The following is a 14,135-nucleotide window of genomic DNA, read 5'->3' on the forward strand; positions in this document are numbered from 1 at the left end:
TTGGTCACCCTCACAGTAACGACGTGAGAAGGTGAGAAGAATTGTGCCATAAGGGATGGCAGGATTTCACAGAAGGTTATGGGGTAGTTCTGTGAGGTCTGGTGATTTCTCACACATAACTGAAAGACCATATTGGGGACCTTTTGGGAAGCACGATCTTGCAAGGGCCAACAGCACCGAGGTGATTCTATACAAATCTGAGATTACCTAAGAAACAATATCAGAAATACCAAATTTGGGCAGGGATGTAGCAAAACTGGGACCAGCGGAGAAAAAGTAATCAGAGGCGGTTGGTTGGTTTGAGAGGGAATGAGGCTGGTAAAGGGGAAAAAAATGGAGATGGGAAAAGGGGGAAGAAAGGGGATCTAAAGCGTAGCTAATCACAGGATCAGGGATATTTAGGGTCCATGGCAGACAGCCCTGCACCTGACTGCAGTAGTTTTCAGTAGGCAATAAATCTGCTCTTTCCACCGTTGGCTGACATGCTTCCATGGCCAGGAGGGACCTGGTGTCTTCCTCTGTGTTGGGTGGAGGAAGCCTGGGAGCTCTCCTCCTGACACCCACCAGGGAATGCCTGGAGGGGACACCTAACATATCTGCCCTCCACAGCTTCCTGCAAGAGGTGGAGGCAATCCATACCATTGATCCACTCTTCTACATCAAAATTGCACTGGTAGATAAATCAATTAATCAAAAGAAGTCAAACACCAGGTTAATGCTCTGAAATGATTTAAAACAAGACCACAATCACTGAGACTACTTTTTTCTAATCATACTACTGAAAGATGAAATGTTATAAAAAGTCCCCATGACAGCTTTGCATTGATTTTATACAATCTTTTTTCAGATCTGTTCCAAACAAAATCTATTATAGGGTAGACATAGGAAACTCAAAAGCGTTTTGCTATTTCAGGTGCACGTCTTCTTGTAGAGAAAGTTCCATACATCACACATCTCTGCATGCTAAGAAACAGTATCATTTTTTTATGCATGACAGAGACCCAAACAAGGAGCGCAAAACTAACTTTTGCAGAAAAGCTCTGTTGCTTCGTGGGATTTTCCCTCAGGAAAGCTATATCTGGTATATATTCTCAGTTTCATGATTCTTAGTCTGTGCGTACCTCCTTTTTTTACAGTAAAATTAAAAGTACGCAATGATTTTGGTGTCTTGGAACAAAAACAAGATGCATCCCTTTACAGGAGGTCTAGGTGAGAAATCTGAGTAAACCAACAGTTGCATTCTGCATCACTTCATTACCAAAAAAAAAAAAAAAAAGATAAAGTATACTTTTAAGCCACTGCTATTACTGCTTGTTTTTTATTTTATCAGTGTATTTCACAAGAAAACTAAATCCACTTTGACACTGTAAAGATAAATACTTAACATTACTTTGAAATAAGTGGAGATCCTGCTTTTGCCAAGACAGTGGTCTGCACAGTCCCAGGAAGAAAATCGTTGTTACAAACACTAGATTAGTGGGAAGAATTGATGCACCTGCCTGCTCATTCCACTTGCCAGTGTTTTCCATTATTCTATGTCCTGCTGTAGGAGAAAGAAGGAGTTCAAACTTTATTTTATAATAGAAAAGATGTAACATGGAACTACACTCTAGAAATAACAATAAGCAAAGAGGTCCTTGCATTTCGTTTTCATCAGTTGCTCAACTGGTAAATTGCACTGTATCCTGTTATAGCTTTCACAGGGCCCCATCCTGAGCCATGCCAGTAAAGGGTTTGTGACTTCAGAGAAAGAGTAGGATGAAACTGTACTCTGAGAGAAAAGGACTCTGGGTCTACTAGCAACTTAACTGCTATGCCAAGAGCTGAATAAAAATCTAGGAACTGTGTGAGGAATTATCTGAGAATGACACAAAAAACCAACTACTGAACAGCAATTTTCAACAACTTCCCTTGCCTTCTCCACCAGAGTGATGCAATTAAAATAATCTTATTGAGAGATGGGGATGCAAAAGGCAAGTTATGCTTCCTGGAGCAAGGGCACATTGAAGAAAAATCAAGTAGTGAATAGAGATGCCATTATCTTCAAGGCAAGATTTTATTTAAATAGGCCTTAGGTTTCCTGGACCAAGAATTCTGTTCCTCTGCTCACTGTTCCAAGTCAACACTGCTAGCAGAGAAATAACTTTGTCCAAGTACCATTTCTGCTTGATATGTAAACCTCCACTGAAGATTAAGCCTCATTTCAGAGCACACTACTCTCATCTGAGGCTGTAAAGATCAATGGTAGTATTGATGCTGACAAAGCTGATCTCAAAGCCCTGAGATTCGACATGGGAAGGAAGGGCTGTAAAAATACAGAACACTTGGGATGACCGTGAAATGGTCCAAGCTGACAGCAAACAAGCCCGTGGGTAAACGGATTTTTACTCTCTCTCTGAAACTTGCTTTTTCTTTTAAAAGAAATCTGTCATGAGATCAGATAAAAAGATTGGATACTTTTAACATGCGGATGTTTGGCTCATCAGTTTTAGAGTCTAAAAACTGCTGATCAACAACCGTATTTATGGAATGGAAACTAACCTGTTGTACCTATAAGTTATGAAACAAGACTATTTATATAATACACAAAAAACCACAATGACGAAAACCAGATTCTTACTATGACTAAATCAATCATCAAAGTGCATCTCTTGTACATCCTTGTGAAGCACCCAGCTCCTGGAGGTAGCGGTCACAGGTGAGATGAAAAATAACTATAGCAATAACAGCCCTATTAGTGCTGCCAAGGTATGGATGAAATAAAACCAGCACCCACACACTGCAACATCCTCACGTCTGTAACAACATCCTTTCACAATGAAGTTGAAGTGGCAGGAATGGGACTTACCATCAACAACACCCTCCTGAAGAGGTCCATATCTGCTGCCTCTGTGAGCAGGTGAATGCTGGTAACATCTGCCCGCCACGGTCGGCTCCTAAAGAAACCCGGCTTGGATCTCCTCCAAAGCTAGCGATGTTCTGCTGCACCCACTTCAAAGCTGCTAATTGATCCAAAAGGCCGGCATTTCCACTCGCCTCAGGAGAACCTATTGTGGAAAATAAATAAATAGGTCTGAAAAGAAATAAAACTATAAACATTTGAAGTTTTCATTAAACGTTACATTTTTAGCAGCTCTTGCAGCTGAACCTTGACAAAACTGATACCAGAGTTTAAAAGCCTGAAGTGGTCTCTTCCAAGGTCATCACTTTACAGATTGACGCCATTTCAGTTTTTATCACTCCACCAGGCATCCCTGGAGGTGCCTAACTGTCTTTCTTGACGACAGAAAAATAACACTCCAACTTCTAAACTTCATTTGGACACCTCATGGCAGGAGACTTGAATCCAGGCTCAAGTATCCATAAATTCAGGCCATGAGATTCTTTTTCTACATAAGTAGCTCAATCTTAAAATGAATTAAAAGTAAACAAAAAATCAGTGTGTTTGCCCAATTCTGAAGTTGGAAGGAACCCATAAGGATTATCACCTGTTTCCCTGGAGTATACCTAATTGCATCTATTTGCTTCCTACATCCCTTTTACACTTAGCCTGTCTGACCAATCATTTATAAGTCACATCATCTTGCATTTCTTTACACACGTACAGATATTATTTTAGAATTTATAATGTATCCATATATATCTTTTGAGATTGTCCTATGTCTAACTGATAAAGATCTGATTTATATGTATTCATATTTTTGTTCCCATGAAAACAAAAGAAAAATAATTAATCATGTATTCCCCATGCTTAGGTATCACCACTGAAAAGACTACTTTCTTTTCAACACCAGCCAGTGGTAACCTGATACTTTGATTAATAGGAAACTAATGCTGAAAGCATTTAATGATGCGAACCTTAATTTTATATCAACAAAAGCAGAAATAATTCCTACACAGTCCGTAAGAAAGGAATAGAAAATGATTATTCGCTGTCTACTTCTTTTTAATCCACAATGAACCATTCATTTCTAATGATTTTAAATTCTCCACATTTAAAACTTGGAAAAAAAACCCAAGACAAGACAGAAAAGCCAGGAGTAGAAACACAGCTGAAACTATTTGTTTCTTCCATTGCCAAGACCAAGTAGTACAATTTTAAAGTAAGAGTAGGCTCAGAAACTAGTGAATCAAAATGAACAGATAGTGGAATAAAAAGCTGCCACTTTACGGACAGGTAGCCCTGTCTCAGGCAAAGAGCAATTGAAAGCATACATCCTGTAGTAGATATCCATATGCCTACCACAATAAATTACTGTGATATCATAGAGACCGATTTAAGCAGCATAACAGAATATAGAAGAGAGCAGATTATTGATAGCCTTGCAGATCTTACAGATACCCACATCACAATAGCCATCACCATAAGTGCCCTTCCAGTAGGACAGCCAGGAACTAAATGGCCCCAGAAACTACAACCTTCCACCTATAGCCAGTTTAAGATGATCAGGCCAAGCCATACCAGTGAAGCAATGGAGGAAAAACTTTCTCTGCTTTAGTTTTCAGGGTTTTTTTAGTTTGGTCTGCACACCACGACCAGTTCCCAGGGTTCTCAATCCAGCAATAAACCCACTCTATGCTGTTAAAAAGGAAACCTCATTTCAAGGGCTTGCTGCATGCCTCGTGAGACCTCCCCAGAGGAAGCGAAATCATAGAATCATAGAATTGTTTAGGTTGCAAAAGACCTTTAAGATCATCGAGTCCAACCGTTAACCTAACACTGCCAAGTCCACCACTAAACCATGTCCCTAAGTGCCACATCTACAGGTCTTTTAAATACCTCCAGGGATGGTGACTCAACCGCTTCCCTGGGCAGCCTGTTCCAATGCTTGAGAACCCTTTCAGTGAAGAAGTTTTTGTATGAAAATCCATGTAAATGTGTTAGTCACACAATGTGCCTCGCTACTGGTATACTAAACAATAAGACCAAGGAGGGAAATATAACCAGTTCCTTTTCCCCTGGCAAAACCACAGCCAGGTTGTGAAATGTACCACCCTGGGGAACAGATGCATGTATGGACATTCATGGTAGTTAGACCAAAAGAAACGTGTCTGCCAGGAATCTTTTCCACTGCCTTTTTGCAGGAAAAGATCACATTCCTGAGGACCACAGGAGAATGAAAAGAAACCAGCATTCAGAAGGAAGCAAACCAGGACATACATATGCATTTCTGCTACTACTAAACTGGAGAAGAACAATAGTGCTAAATTTAAGCACGAAAATCATCCTGTTTTATATGACTTCATGGACTCTTAAAAGAATCAGGCCTAAAAACATGACTGTCTTCTCCATACTCTTGCCATCCATATCATTGGCAATTTACCTTAAGTTTTCTGGGTGCAAAGCGAGAGGTGAAGGCACTAGTAAGAATGTGCATCACTTTTTGCAACATTAATAGGGGATAGCAAATTAAATTAAACATCCTTTATACTTAGAAGATTAAGAGCTCTTTGACTGCTTGCAAAAGCGTTGTCAATGAGAGACCAAAACAACTGCAGAACTAACAAAAAAAAAAATTAAAAGAAAGGAAATCCGTTGTTTTCACTACCCTTCATCCCTCAAAGTCTCCATTTAACTCCTTCATTTCTAGTTTTGCAATTTATAACAAGTCAGCGTGAGAGGATTCAGCACTTTGCTTAGTCGGACAATGAAACTGATATTGCTCACAGGATCATAACTTTTGTTTGTAACTTCAAAGCCTTCTAACAGTCTTTTTGCTAATGTCTCCACAATCCTAAGGATGAACTCCTGCCCTCTTTGGAACTGACGGTAAAACTTTCAAAGGACCAGGATTTGTCCAAGTCTTTCAGTAAGAATGGAAACATCCCTGGTATATCACTAAAGATTTGGTTTGAGAAAAACTCTTATAGTATTTGACCCAGCTTGATAACCTTCCTTGAAAATCCCCAGTGGCTACTGGCCATGTACAGAAGGAGTCAGAGGTACTCCACCAACTTGTGGTGGACCAAAGAATAGATATTGCAGAGGGAGCATTGCTCAACAGAATGGGTATAACTGAAAATCCATGCTGACAGGGAGCCTGGTACAGACATACCACAGCTCATCACCCCCACGTGGACTAAAGGGGACATAGGGGAGACAGGAGTGTGGCACTGAAGGAATTTTTAGGGCTTCCCATGAATGTGGTACTTAGCTTGCTCCAGTGACTCTTGCAAAGAGCTTTTCCGACTTGCTCCAATTCCCTCTGGAGCAACAGGATTTTCCCAAGTGCACAGCTAGGATTTCCCACAGAGGAAGAGGCCAGGAAAGACTGCACTTGTCTCTGGCTGCATCTCAACAGTACAGAGAAGGAGAAGGTCCCTGAACACTCCCTATCTGTAATGGACCATCCCTATCTGAAGGTTTGCAGGAGTGCAAATTCAATACATTCAGCTCATGCACTGACATTGTGGGCCATGTGTGCAGATCCCCATTAAAAAGAGGCTGGAGAATTCATCCTGATCCCTAAATTATGGACCATCATATAAATACTGCTATATAATATTCAGCCCAGCGAGCAGTTTCCACTTATGAAGAAACCTAGGTGAGATTCACAGGGCTGAAGGAGGTTAGTGGGTAACGTGTGGGCAGTGCTGCGTAATGGAAGCTTGCACAGCACATATCCACACTGCATTTGGCTCTAGCCAAAATGAAGCCACAGTATCACTTTCATAAGCATCTGGTTTGCACTGATGAAAATAGTGATTCTTTCCCCAGATACACCTATTACCAACTTCTTATCTAAACGAGTAAGGAGTTTGTAGTGCCAGTTCTGTATTTACTGAATGAGAAACAGGCTTTGCTGGGAGTGAGCTTTGAACAAAACAGTAAAACAGAGAAGGGAAACAATAACCAATAGCTGCAGCTATAACCCCAAACTAGGCAAAATCCACCCAGCATCACTAGCAGTGAATACTCAGGAGAATCATGAGGCAAAGTATGTAGGTCTGGTATTTGTAAACATGGAAAATATAACCTCCAAAAGGTTATAAAGGTATTAAAATGTCCACTAGAGAGACCAAGGATCACCACCGGACTGATGGAGCCAGAGCTCGACTTGCAATTGTTGCATTTTCTCTCCATGGCTCTCTACCTTAAGTTCCCCTGCCCCAGCCAGAACTGAAAGATGGTAGAAAGAAAATTGTTCCCTACTTGCTTAAACAGGCAAATATAATAAAATGGGCAAATGAAAAAAACAATCCCAAAGACCAGATGGCACTACCACAAAGGTTTAGGGAGACGTGAATGTGCATTTTCATGTGTACGTGCCTCTTTGCACAAGACAAAATCCTGTATGTAATGGGCATTTGAATAATTTTTAATGGCAATTGGTATTAGGAGACAACAGGAGAGCAAAAGCGTCCTTTACACTAGAGTACGGGGAAGGGATGCAAACACAGAACACGCAAATGTTCAGTCATGTCCAGGACAGTAAAAGGGACTAATCGAATTCAAATTAAACGTGGCAAGTCCTTCAGAGGAGAAGTCAGGCTGAATTACTGAGGAACCAACCAACTATCTTTGTGCTATACTTCCCATACTTGCATGTCCTTCTTACCATTAACCTGCAGTTATCCCTCTCTGCCTCTTCCCCACCCTGACATGGGCACAATAGAGCATTAGCAAAGTTTCATGGATGGAACAGTTGGAAGTTGGAGACATTGAAAACTATATTCACAATGACAGGCCACTGGAATTAGCAGGAATTTTGATGCCTGACCTATCTTCATGTGTGTCTGCAAAACCCAATATCCACAGTTTCATCTGCAAACAGAAGTCTAGCCAGTGCTTTGATATAGATGCTTGGGTTTTGTTTGTTCTTGTCCCTTTGCCTCCAGCCTTTCCCCTTTCTCTTCAGCTCAAGTTCCCACCATTTCTTGGCCATTTTTTCCCAAAACAACAATCAGTGGAAGAGACAGGTTTCTCAAGTTAAAAAAATAACTTAACTTTAAAAAAAAAAAAAAATAGAAACAGAAGTGTTACAGAATGCAATTTAGCTGATAGTTGTGTTTGTTCTAGAAATCCATGACTTACCAGTACTAAGGAAGCCAAAAACCCCGACCCGGTAGTTTGCCGTCACGACAATGACGTTACTGATGGCTGCTAGGTATGATCCGTCTATGGTCGTCTTTCCCGCTTCAGCATTGTAACTCCCTCCATTGTGGAAGAACAGCAACACTGACATGTTTCTGACCTGCCATGACAACAACCAGGTTAATATTCCTGTAGCCAACGCCTTTTGTAGGTCTCTAATAAGAACAAAAGCATCTTCCCCATTAACACTATCTAAGTCATTCATATCTCTTTAACAGTTACCATAATGAGGGGATATCTGGCCATCTGTCTGAAATTCTAGAGGCAAATTGTCCACAATAACCTATATACCATTAAAGAGGACACTATGTCCAGTATAAAGAAGATTTAATGGCACCACTGTGTTCCACCAGCCAACAACGCTACCAGGTTAGCTCAAGGCAGGCCCGTCCTGCTGACTGGGCCATTGAGCACGTGGTGGACTCGTCTTTGCTGTAACATGTCTGCTTTACACAAACACGCAGGAAAAGTTCAAACAAGTGGGAAGCAGAAGGAAAAGGCCTGTTGGGTTGCATCATCCTGAGCAGGACTAACTCAATAGCTGTGCAGGCCTGCTTCCTACTCTCCAGTCTTCAGCACTTAAACAATGCCTAGTCTCAAAAATTTCACTTGACAAGAGCTCCTCATTGCTCCTTCAATCCCCATGGAGGTTTTCGCCTACTAGATATACAGAGGGGTCCTTCATCTCTGCACGGGAGAGACTGACTTCTCATGAAGCACAGAGGGGGTCTGCCCCAAAACAGTCCAGCAGGACTCCCGGGATGGGAAGGAGCTATGATGGGCTGCTGCCCATGTTAGCACTCCTTGCAGAGCCACACGATTTTTCTCAGAAACTGAGGCTTTTGCCCAAAGCAGCACCCCATCTGTGTGGACCCTCTCTGCACACACAGCAGGGCTGCAGCCAGGCTGCTGCTGCACGAGCAGCACAAAAGCAGAACTGCCCCAGGAGACCTCAGCATTTACCAGCAGAGTAAATGTTACAGCTCAGTCAAGATGACACTCAGAAGGAATACCAGTGAAACATACAGAGGGGGTTTGTTTTGGGTTTGCTTTTTTTTTCCCCCCTTCCTGCTGCATAAAGCAGAATAACCTGCTCCAACGCTAGAAAGGTTTTTTCAAAGTATAACCTCAATTTTCCATTCAGCACTTTCATCCCTATTGCCCACTTTGGGACTATCCTTAAGGAGGCTCCTCTCTCCTCTGCTCAGCAGTGGGTCACAGCCACCCACCCGTCCTGCTTTCTGCTTTGGCGGCTGGTGGTGTTTTTCAAAGAAGGGCTGGTGGCCCCTGCAGCAGCATCAAAGTACATCTGAGATTTGGTTTTCCCTGCAGCTAGAGGGCATTGGGCTCTGTTGCTGTTATTTTCTGGATGGAGCTTAGCTAAACACAGCAGTCCCATCTGCTCTGGCAAAGGATGTCTCCAGCAAAAATGCGACTGGCTGTACCGGAGAAGCAGCAGAGAAATGCTGGTTGCAGCCTCCAGCCAAATCACAGGATAGGAGGCAAAATCCCCTCAACTGCCCTTAATTTGTCATGATTGTGTGCAGTCCTCACTTATCTATCTGGAGAATCACTTCAGAGGGTTCTTGTGAACACGACAATGTTACTAAGAAAACCCAAGAAATTGCAAGCACTGAAACATGCTGCTCGCTCTCAGGAACTTCTGCTCCTGAATAGAAATTGCCTAATTCACAGTGCCTTGTCCCTGGTTTGCATTTCTGCACCGCATGCAGCACAGAGAGAGAGAGGGGGGTAAAGAAAAAAATGAAAGAATCTGTTTTCACATGGAAATTCATTCTAAAACACAACCACATCGAGCCATGTCAGCTAAAACGGTATTAAACGTGATGTTGAGCCTGCTCTGGCCCCTCAGCTCAGCATGGTTAAGCCTGAGGTTCAAACTAGGCATTTCCCATGTGTCCACAGCCTGCATAGCACCATGACCTCCAGCTGCCCTGTAAGTTGGATATTACATTATGCTGAGCAACTTTACCCAATGCTGTAGTGATGAAAAGCTTAAGAAAGGCAAAGATGGGAGACGAAAGTTTAAAACGGCAGAACAAAGCCTGCTGCAACAGATATGGAGCAATTCGGGGGAAGATTTAGCAGTGGGGCTCTGCCTAGTGCCAAGTGTCTGGACAGAGCATTCCCATTTCTAGTCTGCATCAAGCAATGACAAATCCCTCTCCTCTATAAAGGTACACTATCATGAAAAATAATTTGGGTTTTAATCCCAAGGGATTTCAATCTCAGAGCTCATGGATTTGGGCATTTTAGATAAACGCTCTTTAACATAATTGCCTTCCCATTTCTTGTTAGCCATTTTAACAGCATAGCACAATTATTTTCATGCTGTAATTGAACTATGCCTCACAATATGAGATATTTCATGTCACCTAGCTATCTATGTATATATTTGCAAGCCAATTGATTTTTTACAATACATTAGCTGCTGGATAATTTATTTTGAATATAAGCAAATTTCCCCCAAGCCTTGTTCTCAACCAAATTCAACCAACCACTGCAATTAAATCTGTGAGGCAGAAGAAATGCAAGACCTTAACGAAAGCCTGCTGGAGCCAGTCCCTTCACCCACCACCACTGGTACCAGGCTCAGATGCAGCCCCACCAGTGTCAATGCCAGGCTGCAGTGGGGCACACGCGGCAGCTGGGCAGAGTGGGGCCAGCATGTTCCTCGCAGACAGGCCACGGCTGCCACGTGGCTACTGCCCCATGCAGGGGTTTGCACCATACTTAGCAACAAAACGCAGACAGTCACACTTTGATGTGTAAAATCTGTGCAAAGACTTCCAGCTGGGACATGGTCAGATGGCTCCCTGGCTTAGCTAGCAGGGGGATGCCTTCTGGGGAGCCCAGCAGCTCCACTGTAGTCTCACGCCTGCAGGGGCTTAGGTCCCATGTGCAAACCCTCAAGGGGGAGAAGTTCAGCATCCACCAGGAAGTTGCAAGTCAGCTGGAAGTTTGAAAGCCTTCATAATATTCAGAACCATCTTCTCCATCCTTCTGTAAAACACTTTATGAGCTACTTGGCAGGGATAGATTTAAACTCTACTGAGCCAGGCAACCTCCAGTGCTTTTACTACTGTACAATACTGCTCTGTAAAGAATTGAGTGCAACAGGGATGATGTGATAAGGATGGGAATAACACGTGCAGGGGATGGGAGGAGAGAGGGCACGCTTTCTATTCTTATTTAGTGGAGAGTTTCAACTCTTGATCTTACATTTGAACCCTTCGTAAATCAAGCTGAAGCACAGCTTTGCTTTGCTAGTGTGACAGGTGGTGATGCTTATAGGTGGAAAAAAGTCTCTCAGAAGTGCCAGTTTTATTTGGAGGGTTATGTGGTACATGTAGCTATGGAAGCAAAATGAGGTGATGTCATTCACCTTCTTCACTGCTTGACACTTAAAGAGTCCTTCAGTGACAGGCAGCAGTCCCCGCACCGTGCTCTTGTTCAGGCTCAAAATCCTCCTGAACGACCTCTGCATTCACTGCTCTCCAGGAGATTTTATATTCAGTATTTACTAGCTAATTTAACTTTCCATAGGCTGAAAATATATAACTATAGCTCTCTGTATGTGAGTAAAAAATAGAGCTCACCACAAAAAGAAACAGGAAAATGCCATGCCTTCTGCTCCCAGCTACTTCTGCAAAACCAGAAGTTTTGGTTCTCTCTTGGGCTAGACTTATGCATGTGAAACTGATTGACTTGATCAGACCTACTTCTACCTTACACTTCTACAAAAGACAGGAGGGATTCAGTTCTCAGTACTGCTAAGGAGAGAAGACAAGCCTATTTATTCTATCAGATGGTAGAAAATACAATGCTTTCAAATAAGCTATCTTGAAAGCAGCACTTATGCAGAGATGGCAAACTGCCTGGGACAGTGACCTGATGTTTTCAATAAGCGATGGCTGCACTCAAGGCAAAATGACAGTCTGGTGCTGCAGGGAGAAAACAGATTGCTGGTCTTTCTGGTGATTAAAAGGACCTGCAAGGGACTCTGTGTGCTGCTGTCAGATCGCTAGACAGCTCTTTACAGCACGACAGACTCATAAATTTCTGTTATAACCGCCATCGCCTTCTGAAAATTACCAGTACTGTGGAAAAAAAAGCTCTATTCCTGTGCTCTGGGCCCACTCTTCAATGGGATTCACATGTTATTCAGCATCTTTATCCCCAGTCCCCCAGGGGTTTGGCCAATTATCTAAGCTTGGCTCTAACTTGAAGCTTTATTTTATATCTGTTTAGAATGAGAAATACAAGAGCTTTCAAATGACAATTTCTCAGATTGTACCACTGGCCCGGTCATCTTTAAAACGTCTATTTTTATGCTCTGCGAGCTGGGCACAAATCTGGCATTGCTTGCTAACCTCATTCCTCAACAGAACTCCCACAGATATCAACAGGGGAATAGTGAAGATGAGGGTGAAAAAACCTCATCTGCTACTGCTCAACTGGTAGTAAGTGTTGATGTGACGTGTTGTATCACGTTACCATCTCCTGGACAAACGGTCTCATTTCAGGGACATTGCCATTTCTGTCCTTAATTTCTCCTCCTTTGCTGCCACCTTCTTGTGTTTTGTTTCCCACTTTGTCTCTCTTATTTCTAGGTTTTTAACTTTCTACCCTGCTAGTTACCCAAACATGGCTCACTGAAAGCCTATAGGGAATACTTTTGCACCAGTACAAACAACAGAGCGCCTAATTTACCCTTGCAGGGCTTTGTGAACACCACATGAAAAACAATCATTCATACCAATTAAAAGGACTTTGAAGAGACAGTGCTCAGCTACAAAAAAATTCAACTCGTCTCCTACTTACAGTAGTGGCAGGAACAAAGACGTTCAGATATAGGCAGTCTTCACTGACAGAGTATGACGGGGCCTCTCCATCTCCTGGCTGCCAACAAGCTGCCCTAGAGACACAGATTGAGAAAATTACAATAAAAAGGCTTGTACTCTTTCTCCACTGCTGCTATTTCCTTATATTTTGATGCACTAAGTTCATAAAATCTTTAAATCTGTAGATCTCAATTCCATTTAAAACTATGCCCATCTATACCTTAGTAACAAATACGTGGGTTTGTATACTCACGTACAAATGCAAAAAACACATTGTATTTTCATGCCTAGGATCCATCCCCCAGAAAACGAGCCTCATTTTAAAAAGATTAGAACTTGAAAATAAGCCTTCAGAAAACTCACGCTTTACGTAAACTGCACAAAATTAGCACCAGATGTAAGGGGAGCTGGACTGGGGGTCTCAGGCACAGGTCTCCCCCTGCTATTGCCTGCATGCCTATGTAATCCACTCTTTTCCTGAAATGCCAGTTATTTATTTTAATTTCTAATAGTCTGTGGGAAAATATGGTAAGTTTACAATTTTAATGCATTTTTAAAATCTGTTTGCTCTAAGCATCATAGCAGACCATTAACAGTGCCCAGCAATGTTAAAAGTAACCTTTCACTGGGAATTCAGCCAGCCAGCCACGTACAGAAAATCATTCTCTGGCCATCATCTGTATGAGAGTCATATGCTCACGCTCTCTCCACAACAAGAATCAAGCGGATGACTTTTGCAGTTCAGATATAAGCTATTTTGAAGCCAGTTCCTTCTACTTCACAGCCATATTTGCATCACATAAAAAGTTATGGAAAAGCACCACAAGTTATTAGGGAAGAAGCCAAAAGAGACTATGGAAAAGACAGTAATATCTCAGAGAATTATTTCTAAATTATCATTTTTAATGCCCTTGTAAAATTTTACACTGCAAGTGTGAAGAATTTAATAGAAAACTACAAGGAAAAGGACCAGCTTTAATGCAATTCTACAAAATCTTTCCATAAGGGAGGTTGCTAGGATGGTGATATCACTCAATAGCTTTCACACCGACGTAGAGAAGCACATCATCTCCAACCAAAACTGCTAAAGCCATTTTAGGCAGACAAAATGCAAATTCCCAGGTAGGAACCCAGCCAGGATAACAGGTCTAATGCTCTTAATCGTACAGCTTTCC

At 42.1% G+C, this 14,135-nt stretch overlaps 1 protein-coding gene across 1 annotated transcript in view; it reads right to left on the minus strand.

Moving 5' to 3' along the window:
* Window positions 1–14,135, minus strand: part of TG (thyroglobulin) — a 160,291-nt gene that overhangs the window by 64,545 nt on the left and 81,611 nt on the right. Inside the window, 4 exon segments of the mRNA XM_050891007.1 lie at window positions 2,849–2,919; window positions 2,922–3,047; window positions 8,036–8,195; window positions 12,941–13,034. Of these exon segments, the coding sequence (XP_050746964.1) occupies window positions 2,849–2,919; window positions 2,922–3,047; window positions 8,036–8,195; window positions 12,941–13,034 (451 nt within the window).

The sequence above is a fragment of the Gymnogyps californianus genome, chromosome 2 (assembly GCF_018139145.2).
Source record: "Gymnogyps californianus isolate 813 chromosome 2, ASM1813914v2, whole genome shotgun sequence".
In the NCBI taxonomy this organism is placed as follows: domain Eukaryota; kingdom Metazoa; phylum Chordata; class Aves; order Accipitriformes; family Cathartidae; genus Gymnogyps; species Gymnogyps californianus.